The sequence below is a fragment of the Chrysochloris asiatica genome, unplaced genomic scaffold, assembly GCF_000296735.1.
Source record: "Chrysochloris asiatica unplaced genomic scaffold, ChrAsi1.0 scaffold00001, whole genome shotgun sequence".
Lineage (NCBI taxonomy): Eukaryota > Metazoa > Chordata > Mammalia > Afrosoricida > Chrysochloridae > Chrysochloris > Chrysochloris asiatica.
Window position 1 is genome coordinate 53,745,207 of NW_006408519.1, and position 17,981 is coordinate 53,763,187.

At 35.6% G+C, this 17,981-nt stretch overlaps 1 protein-coding gene across 3 annotated transcripts in view; it reads left to right on the top strand.

Annotated features, from left to right (window-relative positions):
• Positions 1 to 17,981, top strand: part of HNF4G (hepatocyte nuclear factor 4, gamma) — a 102,723-nt gene that overhangs the window by 75,940 nt on the left and 8,802 nt on the right. For all 3 annotated transcript variants that reach the window (XM_006830794.1, XM_006830793.1, XM_006830795.1), the window contains exons 4-6: positions 4,331 to 4,437; positions 6,012 to 6,167; positions 11,480 to 11,567. In XM_006830794.1, the coding sequence (XP_006830857.1) occupies positions 4,331 to 4,437; positions 6,012 to 6,167; positions 11,480 to 11,567 (351 nt within the window). The remainder of the gene's footprint in view (positions 1 to 4,330; positions 4,438 to 6,011; positions 6,168 to 11,479; positions 11,568 to 17,981) is intronic.

Genomic DNA, 17,981 nt, shown 5'->3' on the forward strand with positions numbered 1-17,981 from the left:
TCAAAGTCAGCAGTTAGAAACTACCAGCCATTCCATGTGGGAGAAAGATGAGGCTTTCTTTTCCCATAAAGATTTACAGCCTTGGGAACCCTATGCAGGTTCATTGAGTCAGAACCAACTCCACGGCATATACTACCATCATCACCATATGTACATATAAGCATGATTTCTATGTCAAAAATGATAGTAATATGAAGGTTTAAAATGTTCACAATACCTTTTAGCTTTTTATAAAAAGATTGATCAAGTAAATGAAATTCATAAAATTATAGCTAACATCTTACTTTTTTATCACCATAGATGCATTTTCATGTGAGTTTGTTTAGGCCAAAAATCGATAACAATTTCTGTCATAAAAAGTATATGCTACCAGTAAATATGATTTCACAGTAAAATTCATTCCAGCTTTCTTAAAGGCAAACGTTCATTGTCTTCTTTTGAAACTTAATTGCACTGAGAGTCAATGAGTTTTAGGGATATATTTTTATATAGAAAACTGTGGTTATATTTAATTAATTTAATTGCAGAAAACTTTTTTTCTGAGAGTCTAGTACCCTGTCTTTCTAGCAGAAAAGAAGCCTAAGAGCATTTACCTAAATAATTTAGGGGCTACAAGCCATGTTTACTTTTTTTTTAAGATAATGAAATTTAATTTTTCTACTGAAGTTTTGAAATCCAAGTTTTAGCATTTAACTTATTCTTTACATAACAGTTGTAAAAGTCAATAATCCTTCTCACATACTCCCTCATTTTAAGTGGTTTTCAGTGAGCAAGTTTGGGAAATACATTATTCAGTCTTTCCTTTCTGAAATAAGAAACTAGTCCTAGCTATCTCTTGGAAGTCTTTTATATGTTATGATTTCTTAACCTTTCCAAAATGCTAGTATTTCAACCTCTAGTAGCTAAGGGGAAGGAGCTCTGGTAGCATAAAGGTTATGAAATGGACTGCAAGCCTCAAGGTCAGCAGTTCGAAATTACCAGCTGTTCTACTGGAGAAAGATGAGGCTTTCTAGATTTACAGCCTCGGAAATCCTGTACAGGGTCGCTATGAGTCGGAACCGACTCCACAGCACATCACCACCACCACCATCAGTACCTAAGGGTAGATCCGTACCTACTACAGCACTTTCTTTATTCACATTTGTTAAACTGCCCAATGAAAATTCTTTCATAGGAGATTATAAAATTGTCTTAGTTATCTAGTGCAGCTCTCATAGAATTACTAACACATAGATGACTTTAACAAACAGAAGTTTATGTTCTCACAGTTTAGAAGTTTAAAAGTCTGAATTCAGAGCACGTCCCAGAGGAAAGTTTTTTTTCTCTTTGTTGGCTCTGAAGAAGGTACTTTTCTCTTCAACTTCTACTTCCCGGTTGCTGAAAAATCACCATGTGTCTCAGCATCTATTTTACGCCATCTCACATCTGTTTCCTGGTGTGGTGCTAGAGGTTAATGTGCTGTACTGCAAGGTTGGTTGGAATTGAAAAGTCGGTGGTTCAAGCTTAACAGCTGCTCCCCAGAAATTCTATACAGGGTCACTAGGAAGGACTTGGTGGCACTTAACAACAACAAACTCCTCTGCTTGCTTGTTTAGTCTCTGTATCTCAAAGGAAATTAACTCAAGATACATCTTACACTAATTCTGCTTCAAAGACAACCTATTCGCAAGTGAGAATATAACCACATTCATACAAATTAGAATTTATCAACATATTTTGATGTTATTGGTTTTGACTCAGAGCCACACTGTATAACGGTTTCTTAGGAACCACCAACCTTGAGGTTAGCAGATCAGTGCTTATCCTACAGTGCCACACAGGTATATTTGGGGGGATGTAATATATGTAATTAAATCTGTAATATTACATCCTTTTTGTTGTTTTTAAGTGCCGTTGAGTCGCTTCAAACTCAAAGCAACCTTATGTAGGGTTTCCGAGTTTCTGGGTTTGAACTGCCAACCTTGTAATTAGAATTCCAGTTCTTATTCTCCAGTGCTACCCAAAATGCATGTTCAATCATGTGTTCATCATTTCCTTTTAAAGCCTAACTAGAACCACATTTGACATCCACATTTCTAGCAACATTCTGTTACTGAGGTTATATATATTCTTTAACACCACCGTGACTGTCACTGCAGCTCTCTTCCCTTCCCTTTGAGTCTTCATCAGAATTGCCTTTGCTTCTGCTCTTGTTAAATGCCATTGAGTCAATTCCAACTCAGCATCTGTATGTACAACAGAACTAAATACTGCCCAGTCCTGTGATATTTCTATGTTTGAGCCCACTGTTGCAGTTACTGTGCCAACCCATCTCATTGTGGATCTTCCTCTTTTTCACTGACTCTGTTTCTCCAACATGATATCCTTCTCCAGGGACTGTTCCCTCCTAAAAATATGTTCAAAGTATGTGTGATGAAGTGTCACCATTCCTCCTTCTAAGAAGCATTCTTGCTCTTAGAACAGATTTGTTGTTTGGCAGTCCATGGCATATTCACTATGCCTCACCAGTAACCTAATTCAAAGGCATCAATTCTTCTTTGATCTTCTTCATTCATTGTTCATCTTTGTCATGCACATGAAATGATTGTAAATACAATGGCTTGGGTTATTTGTACCTTTGAACACAAGGTGAAGTCTTATTTTTTAACAGCTTAGAGTTTTTTGTAGCAAATTTTGCTTTGACAACAGTTTCTAAGATAATCTAAGCCTTTGATACACCAAAACAAAATCAAACCCACTGCCATTGAGTTCATTCTGATTCATAGCAACTCTGTACAGATTTTCCAAGACTATAAACCTTTATGGGAACAGACAGCTTCTTCTTTCTCCCATGGAGTGGTTGGTGGGATGGAATCAACAACTTTGAGATTAGCAGCCCAGTGCCTAACCCACAACAGTACCAGGACTTCTGATGTTTTTGCTATTAGGCACCTTAAAACTCTTTCAGTCTCTACCTATTGCACAATTCCAAACCCACTTCTGCATTGTTTATATTTGTTTCAGCAGAAACCCAATCCTGGTACCAAATTCTGTCTTAGCTGTTCTATCCTGCTATAACAGAAAAGTCACAAGTGTATGGCTTTAATTAACAGAAATTAATTTTCTCATAATTTAGGAGTCTAAAAGTTCATATTCAGACTGCCGACTCTAGGGAAAGGTTTTTCTTGTCTGTTGGGTTTAGATGAAGGTCCTTGTTTCTTTAACTTCTGTTTCCTCCTTTCTTGGATATGTCCATGTTTCTTAACTTCTGTCTTGCCTCATTTCTGCTTTGTTCATATGTCTTTTATTTTTCAAAAGACATTGATTCAGTTTATACCCCACACTAATCCTGCCTTATTAGCATAATAAAGACAACCCATTCCCAAATGAGATTTTAACAACTGGCTTAGAGGTTAGGCTTTATCATCCATAATTTTGGGGAATGTAATTCATTCAGTAAGGAGCGCTGGTAGCCTAGTGATTATGAATTGGGCTGTGAACTGCAAGGTCAGCTGTTCTGCGGGAGAAGATGAGGCTTTCTGCTCCTCTAAAGATTTACAGCCTCAGAAACCCTGTACAGGGTTGCTGTGAGTTGGAACTGACTCCACGTCACATAACCAACCAACCAACCAACCAACCAACCAATTCAATCAGTAAGGCACCCTGGTGGTATAGTGGTTAAAGAGCTCAGTTACTAACTATGAGATGAGTGTTCTGAACCCTACATCCATTACTCAGGAGAAAGACGTGGCAGTCTGCTTCCTTAAAGATGTAGAGCCTTGGAAACCCTCTGAGACAGTTCTAGTCCATCCTTAATGGTCACGATGACTTAGAATTGATTCAGTGGCAATGTGTTTGGTTTGATAATTCAAACTGTAATGCTTTACTTTACATTTTTGTTAGTGTTTTATAGGAAAAGGAAAATGGAAGTTTAAATTTTCTATGACTCATATTTTCTGATAGTGACTATACAATTATCTTTGACCTGGTCAAACTCACAGGCAGTACTCTTCTTCTAGTTATCTTAATGACTTTATTAACTTTCAGAGAAGGAAAAAAAATATTCTATTAAAAATATAGTGTGACTGAACTAGCTGATCCAACAGTTTTAGCATGAATGACATCATGGATTTCTAAGCAGTGGTATTTTATGAACTCCAGTAATAAGCCTAGCTCTTCCCCTTTTTAAATTGGCATTGAATGAAAATATATCTTCAGTCATACATTCTCTCCCCCATGGGACGTTAGAAGGGCCTCTTACATCCCATACTATTTCTGTTTGCTTAAAGCAGTATGTCCCAACATATATTGAAGAGATATTATCAATAAATACTGCGATTTTCTTCTCTAGCTGTGCAAAACGAACGTGACAGAATAAGTACCAGGAGAAGCACATTTGATAGCAGCAACAGTCCCTCCATTAACACGCTGGCACAAGCCGAAGCTCTGTCTCGCCAGGTACCTGCTTCCAACAGCATTCAACCATGTTAAATAGAGTTCTCCATTGATTTAGGCATAATGTTAAAGCAATCTTAGCTCATCCAACTATATTCATTACTGACATCAATTACATTTATACCAATTCAAAACTTTAGCTTGAAAGTATCAGTGGGACCGCTGATTTTAATTTTGACTTTTCCTGACAAGATGTTATCTTTTTAATGGATAAATAAAATGCATGTAAGGCTAAGATTGTTTACAAGTTTCATTAAAAATACTTAATGCATGATACAATGGTCTGTGGGAAGTATCTGTTATTTTTCTTGATGCTTGAACCTGTCAAATCAGTTACCACAACTTTTTTGGAGTTTAGTTGAGAGCTGTCATCAAAGTTTACTTCCTTGAAAATGACTTTTGGACTTAAGAAATCACCTTGGTATCCTGATTTAGAAGCATATTTAAGGAAGAGGTATAATTCAGAAAGCATGACAGAAAGGGCGTTTCATTACTTTGACTTTCTAGAGAGAATATCAGTTATAAGCAACAACAACCACAGTATAGGCTATTGATTATGTACATAAAAATAAATCATCGAAGAGTCAGGAAAGAAGAGAAAAGTTCATGTTAGTATTTTCCTAATAAGAAATGCTAATGACATTTTTCTGTTATAAAGCCACTTCTGAAATAGCTAAGTAGTTCAGCAGATCTTATGAATCAATGTAACTACTTTCATTTTTGATAATACAAGAGTAATACGATGAGACTAACATTCCCCTTTATCATCCTCCTTACTTGATTGTCCCATAAAGCATTTATAGGATGACTTGTAAGAGAGCTGTGAGGGAATACTCCGTGTGCATGCACGTATAAACACACACAGATACACGCATGTTCAATCATTCAGATTATAAAAACGTAAAGTAATTTACAGATGCTTTTATCAGCAAAAAGGCATTTTAACACCACTTACATTTTTTTATAGCTCCAAGTTATAGGCATTTAAAAATGTTTATTGTTATATTTCAAGCTTTTCAATACTACAGAGCCAATCATTGGTTTCTTAATTTTATTTTAATGGACTTCCCTTTAATGCAGAAGCATAAGAAGCTCTAGCTTCCTAAATAAATAGTTTCTCACTTGTTGGGTAAGCTTTATCCAGTGGGAGTCCTTTCTTCATAAGATTCAGCAAACTAAAGATGAATTTCCTTCATGGAAATACTGCTTTTTTTTTTTTTCAATTAAAAATAAAATCACAAAGTCTATTTCATTTTGCGATCCCTTGCCTATTTAGCCAATATGAATTAATCTAATGCCACCAAAAGTTGTAGCAACTTAATTTAACAGATTTAATTTTCACAATAAGATACTGCTCCAAAGCAATGTGCTACATTGTAAGTATTTTCAACTGAGTTTATAAACTGACAGATATTCTATCAATTAAAGAATATTTAGTATATGAGTATTTCAAGACACTATGTTAATGATAGTGCCTACTTCAATGGCATTGAGTTTTTACAATAATAGGAACAAGAGGAATAATAGAAATGCATTATCTTAAAAATAATTTAATATTATGTTCTTCTTAATATTAGATCTCTGTTCCAAGTCCTGGAGCAAGCACTGATATAAATGTGAAGAAAATTGCAAGTATTGGTGATGTCTGTGAATCTATGAAACAGCAACTCTTAGTCCTGGTAGAATGGGCTAAATATATTCCAGCTTTCTGCGAGTTACCATTGGATGATCAGGTATACATTAAATAAATTATATATGATTTTTACTTAATTTTTTTCTATGGCATTTGTTGCTTTTATTATGCTTGTTGTAGATTTAGTATATTTGACAAAGGCTAAATTTTCCTATGAGAAGAAGTTTCTTCCCTTTAGATGTTTAAAAAGCTTATGTGAGGGGAAAAGTAATTGGTGTTGTGAAACAAAGCATTGAAAGGTAAGTGTGTGGGAGGCAAATGTTGTACTATTTTATCATAGTGTTTACTGAAAGTGTTATATAAAATTTCTTAGAAATATCAGGTCACTCTTAGAGAGAAGCCATACAGGATGAGTTGATGTCTTTGTAGGCATTTCCTGAAATACATAATGTTTTTATCCTACCTGTTGTCAATTTTCTTCTAGCATTTACTGTATAAAAATTATATAACTGACAACCAAGCCCATAGCATCATACTCAGACATCTACAAAGAAATAGAATTCATATTTTTTCATATTCCTAATACATAAATTTTTATACTTTGTCATCTGTACATTAGAATCTTTTAATTATTAGTTTGTTTGTTTTTTTGTTAAGTGCCATCAAATCAGCTCCAACTAATAGAGACCCTGTATATATTTTCCAGGAGTGGTTGATGAGTTTGAACCACTGATCTTTAAGGTTAGCAATACAATGCTTATTCCACAGTGACATACCAGGATTCTAATTACTCATTTAGGGACTTTAATTTTCTAATTAGTCTGTGAGATTAAATTATTAATTTCAGGTTCATTCAGAATTCCTTTTAAAAAGAAGTATACGTTTTGTTTTGTTTTTGCAGTTTTAAGCAATGTGAAAGCTTCCAATTCTTCCATATTGAATAAACCATGGTATTTGTTATACTCAGTGCATATTTTCAGACCAGTGATTTTTATCATTCATACAAAGAGCAAAGAAATAACCTAATGTAAAAGGGTATGATTGTTACAAAACACAAAAACAAAATACGGTTAAACATTTACATAATCAGGGAAAAGAAGAAACATAGGAATTTAGTAGTTATATTTCCAAGAAAGCATTTTAATCGGTGGTGGGGAGAAATGCTATGAAATCTGAAACCATTCTTAAAATGTTTTGTAACTACCTTCCTGCTATGAGTCACTGTTATTGACATACCATAAAGATAGCTTAGCTCAGGAGGTTATGCCAGAGTGAATAATGCTAAATTGCTAAAATCTACAAGTATCACCCCCAAGCAATATAAGTAGGGTTGTGTTATTTATCAGTTTTATATTTTTATTATCATTCTTCTTTAGAAGTTGCTGACTTCTATATGAGGACAGGAATTTTCAAATTGGAAAACTGAAACTTAGTAACCAGTGAAAATCTCTTTCTTTAGTAACTGATACTTTGGGAGCTCTGGTGGCCATAAGGATAAGCACTGGACTGCTAACCACAAGGCTGACAACTTAAACCCACCAGCTACTCCATGGGAGAAAGATGAGGCTTTCTGCTCCTGTAAAGATTTGTAGTCTCAGAAGCCTTATGTAGAATTACTACCAGTCCTAATTGACTTGATGGCAGTGGATTGTGGGGGTTGGATGACACAGGACAACTAACACTTTAATATTAACCATTTTAATAACAATGGGTTAGCAAATGTCTATTATGTATACGGTATTGGGCAAATAGCTCTCACAAACTCTACACATTGCATTATCACATTTAATACTCTCAGGAGCTATGTAGTATAATTTCCATTGTTTAAAAAGGACAACAAAAATTCAACCTAGATCAGTTAAGTAGGCTCAATAAACTAATCACATAAGTATTTATCAGGTGCCACTAGCATCGCTAGAGTTGGAACCGACTCGACAGCACTTAACAACAACTTTTAATATTGTAGGTATTCAGCAGTAAAACTAAAGATTGCTTCACTATTCTCTTAAGTTGGCATTTTATTTGGGAGAGATGGACAATAAACAAATTTACAAATCATGAATAACTAATTCTAGGCATTATGTTGTTGTTGTTATGTGCTCTCAAGTCGGTTCCAACACATAACGACCCTGTATAGGGTTTCCAAGGAGCAGCTGGTGAACTTGGACTGCCGACCTTGCAGTTCAAACGACTTTGCAGTCTGGCACATTAACCCACAACACCACATCAGGACTCCTCTATAAGTTCTATAAAATGCTATAAAGTCACAATAGGATGAGCTTTGGGAGAGAAACAGGGTTTGGGGTGATGAGATGGTTTAAATTGGGAATCAAGGAAGATTTTCACTGAGATTTGAATGACAAGAACCAAACACTCTGTCTTAGTTATATAGTGTTGCTATAACAGAAATACCACAAGTGATGACTTTAACAAACAGAACTCTCTTTGTTCACAATTTAGGAGGGCAGAAGTTCAAATTTAGAATTCTGGTTCTAGGAGAAAGCTTTCCATCTCTGTGTCTCCTGATTCTAGGAGGTCCCTAGTTCAGGGGTCCCAGGCCACTGGACACTCTCTGCTTCTGGCTGTCCTTTCTTGGCAGTAGTAGGTCCTCATCTCTCTGCTGGCTTCTCTCACTTCTGCCCCTTTCATGACTTGTAAGAAAAAAGGTATTGCTGGTCACACCCCAGGGTTGTTTGTCCCACTGAAATCCATGTCCTTGGCACATACAAACACTTTCACCTCATTGTGTCATTCTTAAAGTCTTACAAGTCCAAATTCCAACATGGGGTAAAATTCCCCTTCATCTGTGAATCCAGAACACAAGTTATCTGCTTCCAAAGTATAATGGTGGAACAGGTACATGGTAGCCATTTCCATTAGAGATGGGAACAGTTGGAAAGAAAAAAGAGAGACAACATCCAATAAACAAGCTAAAAAACATTCCAAACAATTTACATTAGCTCTCAAATCTTGAAAGTCCTGGTGAAGGAGTCTTGGTATGGTACTGTAGGATAAGTACTAGAAATCTGACCACAGGGTTGGCAGTTCAAACTCACCAGGCACTCCTTGGAAACCCTATACAGGATCGCTATGGGTTGGAACCAACTCAGCAGCACTTAATAACAACTATAATGGATGAAATGTCATGGATTGAATTGTGTTCCCCGAAAATATATCAAATTGGCTAGGCCATGATTCTCAGTGGATTTGCAGCTATAGCATGATCTCTCATGATGAGGTCAGTCAGTTGTAACAGGTGAATAGAAACGATGCTGGAGATCGCATGATAGAAATTTGTAAGACCAATGACTTCTTCATTGCAAATACCTTTTTTAAACAACATAAAATAAGAGTATACACAAGGACCTCACCATATAGAATGTACAGAAATCAACTGAGTACATCTCTGGAAAAGCTCCGTATCATTAGCCAAAACAAAGCCAAAGGCAGACTGTGGAAAAGACCATCAATTGTTCATGTGCAAGTTTAGGCTGAAGGTCCCAAGCAAGTACTCCACTCCTGGCTTTTCCTTCCTGATGGTAGTAGATTCACCTCCAAGTGTTTCTCTCTCCTTTTATCTCTTGTAAGATAAAAGGTACTGCACACCACCCTTAACCATCTTATAACTTATTGGCTTATTATATTCACTTCAAGTCATGGGGGATCATTACATGACTGCCAAATTACATCATTTCATAGCTGCCAAAACACTAAGAGTTAAGGCCTAACCAAGTTAGCATATATATTTGGGTGACACAGTTCAATCCATGACACACCTCAAGATCTGAGAAAACATTTGAGATACAGGAACAGTACTTTGAGGCAGGAAAAATGGCCTACAGCAAAATGAGCAAAGGGTGTGGCAAGATGAGGTCACCGATGTAGTCAATGGGCAAAGCAACAAGACCTACCAACTCCTCCCTGGAGCCCATTAGTACAACATTTGGATTTAATTCTAAGACCATTAATAAACCATTGGAGAATTTCAGCACAGTGGTGATATTAGTCGAACATGGTTTTACAGTTATCAGCCTGGAAACTCTGTCAAGAAGGATTTAGGTTGGAAATATAAGAAGGAAAATATGGTGTGGTGCTGTGGGTTAATGTGCCAGACTGCAAAGTCATTTGAACCAGAAGGTCAGTGGTTCAAGGCCAGCAATCTCTCCTCGGACACCTTATAGAGGATCGCTATGGGTCTGATCCGACTCAACAGTGCTTAACAACAACAACAACTAGCTATTAAGAATGTATAGCAATAATCCAAGAGAAGACTAATGAGGGCTTGGATTGGCATGGTAGCAATTGGGTTGTATCCAAGTGGATCAATTTGGCATATATTTTGGAAAAATAACCAATAGAATTTTCTGAAAGAGATGAAGAAAATAGATGAATTACAACAGAGTTTTGTTTTGATTAGAACCAACTCTTTGGATGATGGTATATTTACTGAGTTAATGAAGATGTAACTAAATAGTACTTTGGAATGTATTCAGATTTAAAGTTTTATTATACTTCCTAGTGGTGATGTCCAGTAGACAATTGAGTATATAATGCTGAGCTGCAAGTTCAGTGCAAAGCATTAAATATTCGGTCTAGAAAGTGACAGAACCCAGATATCCATGAAAAAGCAAGCTCTTTTTTATTGCACTACAAGTACTGTCTTTGCTCATATTAGTTTATTAGGTGGAGGAGATTATATTTTACATACATTTTCTCATTTCTTGCTCCTGACTATATGTTGAGTCCTGGTGTGGTGCTATAGAAATAGCATTGGATTGCTAACCATAAAATTGGCCCTTCAAACCCACCAACGGTTCCTCAGAAACCGTATACAGTCTTGCTATGAATTAGAACGGACTCAACAGGAATTAAAATGACACTTGACATTTTTAGTACTATCTATATTTTATAGAAAAATATAAATGAGTCCCAAACGTACTAGTTAATTTACCCAAGGCTTACCAGCTTGGAGTCTTGGTGTGGTGCCAAAAGGTAAGGACTGGACCTCAAGGTTGGTTTGATCAGCAAAGTCGGCAGTTCAAACTCACCAGCCACTCCTTAGAAACTCTATGAGTTGGAACCAAATCAATGTTACTTAACAACAATATACAAAAAAACCCAGCTAGGAAGTGTCCAAGCTAGGGTAAGAAACTTGGTTAGTTTGATTCTATTTCACTTCAAAACACTTAGGTCCTCTGTGTTTTTTCCACATTTTAATTTTCATGATATTCATGGTAAGATAAAAAAACTAGAGGCCTAATGCCAGCAAATGCCTAGGAGTAGTATAGTCTATTAAAATTTAAAAATTGATCAAGACTTACAGAAGACTGTAAATTAATCAGAGTAGTATTATACTATGTTTCATCATTGTATTCTATAATTAATGATTAAACTTGGAATTTTTCATTTAAGGTGGCACTGTTGAGAGCTCATGCAGGGGAACACTTATTGCTTGGAGCCACAAAGAGATCCATGGTGTATAAAGATGTTTTGCTGTTGGGTAAGTTTTTGTTTCTTTTTTAAAGAGAAAATTATGTATATTTTTTATCTTAAAATAATATGCAAGACCCATTCTGTATATACCAAGCATCCACAAATACTATTAAATCTAGTCAGTTCTCAAACACAGATTCGAATGAATTGATTATGTCCTCACTGAGACTTACTTTGAAGGCAGAGATGATCACAAAGTTCAAAGTGCATTGGCATGATTGGGATACATTAAGACTTAAAAGAAAGAATTGTATGTTTCTGAGTAAATAATTTTGAAGTGTAGTCAGATTAGATCAGAATAAAGAACTGGTGGTTTGCATGATCATGTTATGATTAATGAACTTCCATTGTTTTATTTTTATTTCTTCTTTATCTGCTTAATAAATAAAAAAAATATATATATATTGTTTTATACACTTTTTCCTCCCTACATTATATTTCTTGTTGAGAATATATACAGAAAAACATACACCAAGTCAATAGTTTCTACATGTACCATTTAGTGACATTGGTTATATTCTTTAATTGTGCAACCATTCTCAACTTTCTTATGTGACTTGTTTGTAACATAAACACTCTGTCCACATTAACATAAACTCACCGACTCACAAGGCTTTGTTTCAAAACTGTTGAGTCACTGTAGTTCTCAGTGTGCAAACACAATGTTCAAGGTATACCTTTTTTAGTATTTAGGCTTGTTGTTGTTGTCCTAAGTGCTAAACTATTGTTTAGTTTTAAGATGGCTGCAGGGGATATGTTTAATGTTAACTTTAAAGATCTTCTCAGGGCAATAATTTTAGGGATTCATCTAACATCTATCTCTCCAGAAAGTCTAGGGTCCATGACAATTTTAAATTCTGTTCTGCATTTCTCCTTTTTTAATCAGGGTTCTTCTATCAATTTTTTAATCAGAAATTTTAGTAATAGTAGCTGCGTACCATCTAGCTCTTCTGGTCTCATGACAAAGGAGGCAAATATTCATGAGGCTACACAGTTAGATCCTTCTCCTGTTCCTGACTTTTCCTCTTCCTTAGTTGCTCCAGGTAAATAGAAACCAATTGTTGTAAGTTTTTAAGACCCCAGGAACTGCACAGTTATAAGCACTAAGCACATTATTAGGGCAGTTAGCTGGGAGATCCCACGAAACCATGACCTTAAACCTCTAAACTAAAGAACCAAATTTCATGAGGTGTTTGGTTGTACATAAGCAGCTTCAGTAGATACTCTTGTTGTTTTGCTATAAATATATCAGTCACACACTTGGATTTAATTGTTTATGCCCTCACTGATAATTATTTTAGTGCAGAATAGTTTGGAAAGTTCAAAGTGCATTGACATGATCTGGGTGCATTAAGACTTAAAAGAAAAGAAAGAATCGTATGCTGTTGAGTCTTTTGCCAATTCAACCTTTTACGGGTGTTCAACTTATTGAAAACAATTAAAGCAATAACTTTGTAATCTTTACGTTGATCTTATTGTATACCCTCAAATCAGTTCTGACTCAGAGTGACCCTATATAGGGTTTCTGAGACTGTTAATCTTTACAAAAGCACAAAACCTCTTCTTTCTCCAACGTTTTTATGTTTAGATTGATTGTCGTCACCATATCAGTGCATCTTGTAAATGTTTTTCTGCTTTTTCTCTGATGCTCTACTTTTCCAAGTATGATGACTTCTCCAGGGATAGGTCACTCCTGATAATATTTCCAAAGTATGAGAGACAAGATCTGACCATCCTGGCTTCTAAGGAGCATTCTGGTTGTACTTCCAAGACAGATTTGTTTGTTCTTCTGACAGATGATCGTACTTTCATCATTTTTCTTCATCACCACAATTCAAATGCATAGACTCTTCTGTGGTCTTCCTTATTCATTGTTCAACTTTCACATATAAGGCAATTGGAAATACCATGGCTTGGATCAGGTACATCTTAGTCCTCAAACTGATGTCTTTGCTCTTTAACACTTTAAAGAGATCTTTTGCAGAAGATTTGCCTAATTCAATACATCATTTGATTTCTTGACTGCTGCTTCATGGACACAATTAAGTGTTCTCGAATACCCATTCTTCATGATGTTATTGGTAGTTTGTTAAGATCCACACAACAGAATGTCTTTGCATAGTCAATAAAGCACAAGTAAATATCTTTCTAGTATTCTCTGCTTTTAGCTGAAATACATCTGAAGTCAGATATGATAGTCCTTGTTCTTCATACTCTTCTGAATCCAGCTTGAATTTCTAGCACCTCCCTGTTAATGTATTGCTGAAACAGTTTTTTAATTATCTTTAGCAAAAATTTCACTTACATGTGATATTAATGACATTGTTTGATGATATATGCATTCTTTGGAATGGGCACATACATGGATCTCTTCCAATTGATTAGCCGGGTGGCTGTCTTTCAAATTTCTTGATATAGATTTAGTGCTGTATCAATTTGTTCTAACATTTCAACTTGTGTTTTATCAATTCCTGGAGCCTTTGTTTTTGTCAATGCCTTCCCTACTGCTTGGACTTCTACCTTTAATACCATCAGTCATTGAACTTACCATTACTTTTTTACACAGTGGCTCTGTGTATTCCTTCCATTTTTTAAAAATATTTTCAATGTCATTCAATATTTTGTCCATTGTTGTTAAGTTCCATCAAGTGGGTTCTGACTCAGTGTGACCCTGTATAGGGATTCAAGGTAGTAAAGTTTCCAAGAGTAGAAAGCCTCATCTTTCTCTTGCAAATGTTTCCCATTTTGTTGTTGTTTTTGTTAAAGTGCCATCAAATACTGGTTTCTGAGGAGTAGCTGGAGAGCTTGAGCTGCTTAATTGTGTTTAGCACTCTAGTATGTATCCTACACTGAGTAACATACCAGAATCCTTCAATATTGCAACCCAAAGCTTGAACTTATTCTTTAATTCTCTCAGTTTGAGAAATTTTGAGCTTCTTCTTCTTGCCTTTTGGTTTTCTAATTCCAGGTCTTTGCACATTTCATTATAGTATTTGACTTTTGCTTCTCTAGTTGCACTTTGAAATGTTACATTCAGCTCTTTTGCTTCATCATTTCTTCCAGTCACTAGTTTATTTACACTCAAGAGCAAGTTTCAGAGTCTTTCTTGACATCCACTTTAGTCTTTTCTTTTTTCTTCTTTTTAATGACCTTTTGCATTCTTCCTGTATGATGTTTTTATGTCATCTTATGACTCTGTCTAATGCATTCAATCTTTTCTTGAGATAGTCTCTAAATTTAGGTGGGATATATTCAAGACCTGTTTTGGTTGTCTTAAAATTGTTGCCACTGTGGGTTAATGAACTGGACTGCAAAGTCAGTTTGAACTGCAAGGTTGGTGGTTCAAGTTCACCAGCTGCTCCTCAGAAACTCTATACAGGGGCACTATGGGTTGGAACCAACTCGACGGCAATTGACAGCAACAACAACAACACAGTTTTAAAAATTATCTTCAGCTTATGCCAACTTGCATAAGAGCAACTGATGGTCTGTTCTTAAATTGGCCTCTAGCCTTGTTTGGGCTGATGATATTGAGCTTGCCCACTGTCCCTTCCAACAGCTGTAGTAAGTCTGATTCTTGTGTATTCCATCTGGTGAAGTCTATGTGTATAGTCGCCTTTTATGTTGTTTTATAAAAAGGTATTTGCAATGAATAAATCATTGCTCTTGCAAAATTCTATCATGTGATCTCCAACATCATTTGTATCACCAAGGTCATATTTTCCAATTACTGATCCTTCCTTTTTGTTTCCAACCTTTGCATTCCAATCACCAGTAACTATCAATGCATCTTGATTGCATGTTTGATCAATTACATATTGAAGAAGTTGGTAGAATTCTTCAATTTCATAGTCTTCCTTGTAGGTGTATGGATATTATACAATCACAGACAACTTTTATTTCAAGATAGGTCTTGAAGTTCTTTTTGACCGTGAATGTTACTCCATTGTTCTTCAATATGATGTTTTCAGCAGAGTAAACCATATGACTGTCTGATTCAAAATGTCTAATATCAGTACATTTCAGCTTACTAATGCCTAGGATATTCATCTTTATGTGTTCCTTTTCACTTTTGACAACCTCTAATTCCCCGCTCCAATTATTAATGGATGTTTTCAGCTGTTTCTTCTCATTTTGAGTTGTACCACATCAGCAAATGAAGGTCTCAAAAAGCTTAACTCCATCTACATCATTAAGATCAGCTCTATTATGAGGAGGCAACTCTTCCCCCAGGTGTATTTTTTGTTCCTTCCAGCCCGAGGGCCTCACTTTCTGGCACTATATCTGACAGCATTCTGCTGCTATTCATAAGGTTTTCACTTGCTTACCATTCAGAAGTGGTCCACCTCTTCTTCCCTGTTTGTCTTAGTTGGAAACTCCACTTAGATGTAAACCTTCAATCATCAGTGACCCTGTTGGTATTTAAAATACAAGGGGTATAACTTCCAATATCACAACATACAAGCCATTTCAGTATTACCAATTGACAGAAGAGTGGTGGTTTGTGTCTTGCCCCTGGTAACCACTAATAAACTTTGATCTCAACATAAAGGAACTTATAATATTTTGTAGCAAAATGTATCTTTTAATTTCATTTTCCACAAACTGTTTGAAGCCTCTCCTACATTTGTCTTTTAATATAAGTGAAGTCATATAATATTTGTCCTTTTGTGATTGGTTTCTTTTGCTGAGCATAATATTTGTAGTATGTGTCAATCTTTATTTCTTCTACCAGCTGAGTGTATCCCATTTTATGTGTGTGTTACATTCTGTTTATACGTTCATTTATAGATGGATACTTAGGCTGTTTTTGTCAGTACTGTAATGATCATTGGTGTGCCAGTCACTTTCTGTGACTCTGCTTTCAAGTCTTTTAAGTATATACCTAGGAGTGGAATTACTGAGGAAGATGTTATGTTGCTAGCTGAAAAGTTGGTAGTTCAAACCCACCAGGCTCTCTAAGGAAGAAAAAATGATGCTCTCATAAAGATTTACAGTCTGATAAACACCATATAGGGTGACCATATGTGAGCATGGATTTGATGTCAGTGAATTGTTTATAATTGTTTTGCTTATGATCAACTAATTTTAGTAATTTTTTAGGAACAGCCACACTGATTTTTTTTTTTTTTTTAATAACAGCTATACTGTTTAGTATTCCAGCAGCAATGGATAAATGTTCCCATTTCCCTACATACTCACCAAAATTTTGTTTTATGTTTTTGTGGATTTTTTTACTTGCTTTTAAAATTTTTGTTTGTTTGCATTTTTGTAACCCTAGCCGTCCTAATGGGAATGAAATGGTATGTCATTGCAGTTTTGATTTGATCTTTTTAGTGACTAATGATGCTAAACATCCTTTCATGTATTTGGTGGCCATTTGAATGCCTTCGTTGGTGAAATGTCTGTTAACGTCTTTTGCCAATTTCATTAAGTTATTGTTGTGAAAGTTCTATGCACATTTTGGTTGTCAGATTCTTGTCAGATATATGGTTTTATGTCAATTTTACTGAAAAAGATTCTCAATTGTTTGACGGTTCAGATGTCGTAATCCCCCATGATGAGATCTAATATAATATAATCACATAAGTAATGAGTTCTCCTATGAGCAGCCGGTCAATTATAAGGATGTTTCCTAAGGGGATGGCCTGCGACACCTTGAATCTTGTAAAGACAAAAGAAATGAGAAATGAACAGAGAAAGAAGAGCTGGGAGCGGGGTGCAACTTGGGGTCCCAGCACTATGAACCTCCTATGTGCTGGGGAATATTGATGTCAGTACACATGGAGATCTCCAAGGAATATAGAGCCTATTGATGTTGACAAGATACTGGGATATTTACCCAGGGCTGACAAAGAAAAGAAACCTTTCCCTAGAGCTGGTAGTTTGAATTCGGAATTTTAGCCTGCAGTGAGAAAATACACGTCTGCCTGTTAAAGCTATCCACTTGTGGTACTTTTGTTATGGCAGCACTAGATCACTAAGACAGATGATTTTCAAAGATAGTCGCTCAACTGGTAGTTTGTCTTTTCAATTTTTTAGTAGTCTTTTGATGATTAAACTTTAAAATTTTTTTTATGAATTCCCATTTATTTGTTTTTGCTTCTGTTTGTTGATAGCTAGGCCTGACAATGTTGCTTCAGTTTATTCTATGAATTTTATTATTTTCATATTCAAATTTAGGTCCTTAATCCATTTTAAATTTGTTTTTGTGCACCATGTGCAACGTGGATTCTGTTTCATTTTCTTCATGTGGAAATCCAATTTTCCCAGCACCATTATTTGAAGAGACTCTTTTCCCTATAGAATGGACTGAGCACTCTTGTCAAAAACCAGTTGTCTATAGATGTGTGGGTTTATTTGGGGGCTCAGTTCTATTCCATTGGTCTATGTGTCATTTTATATACTTTGAAGTATATAT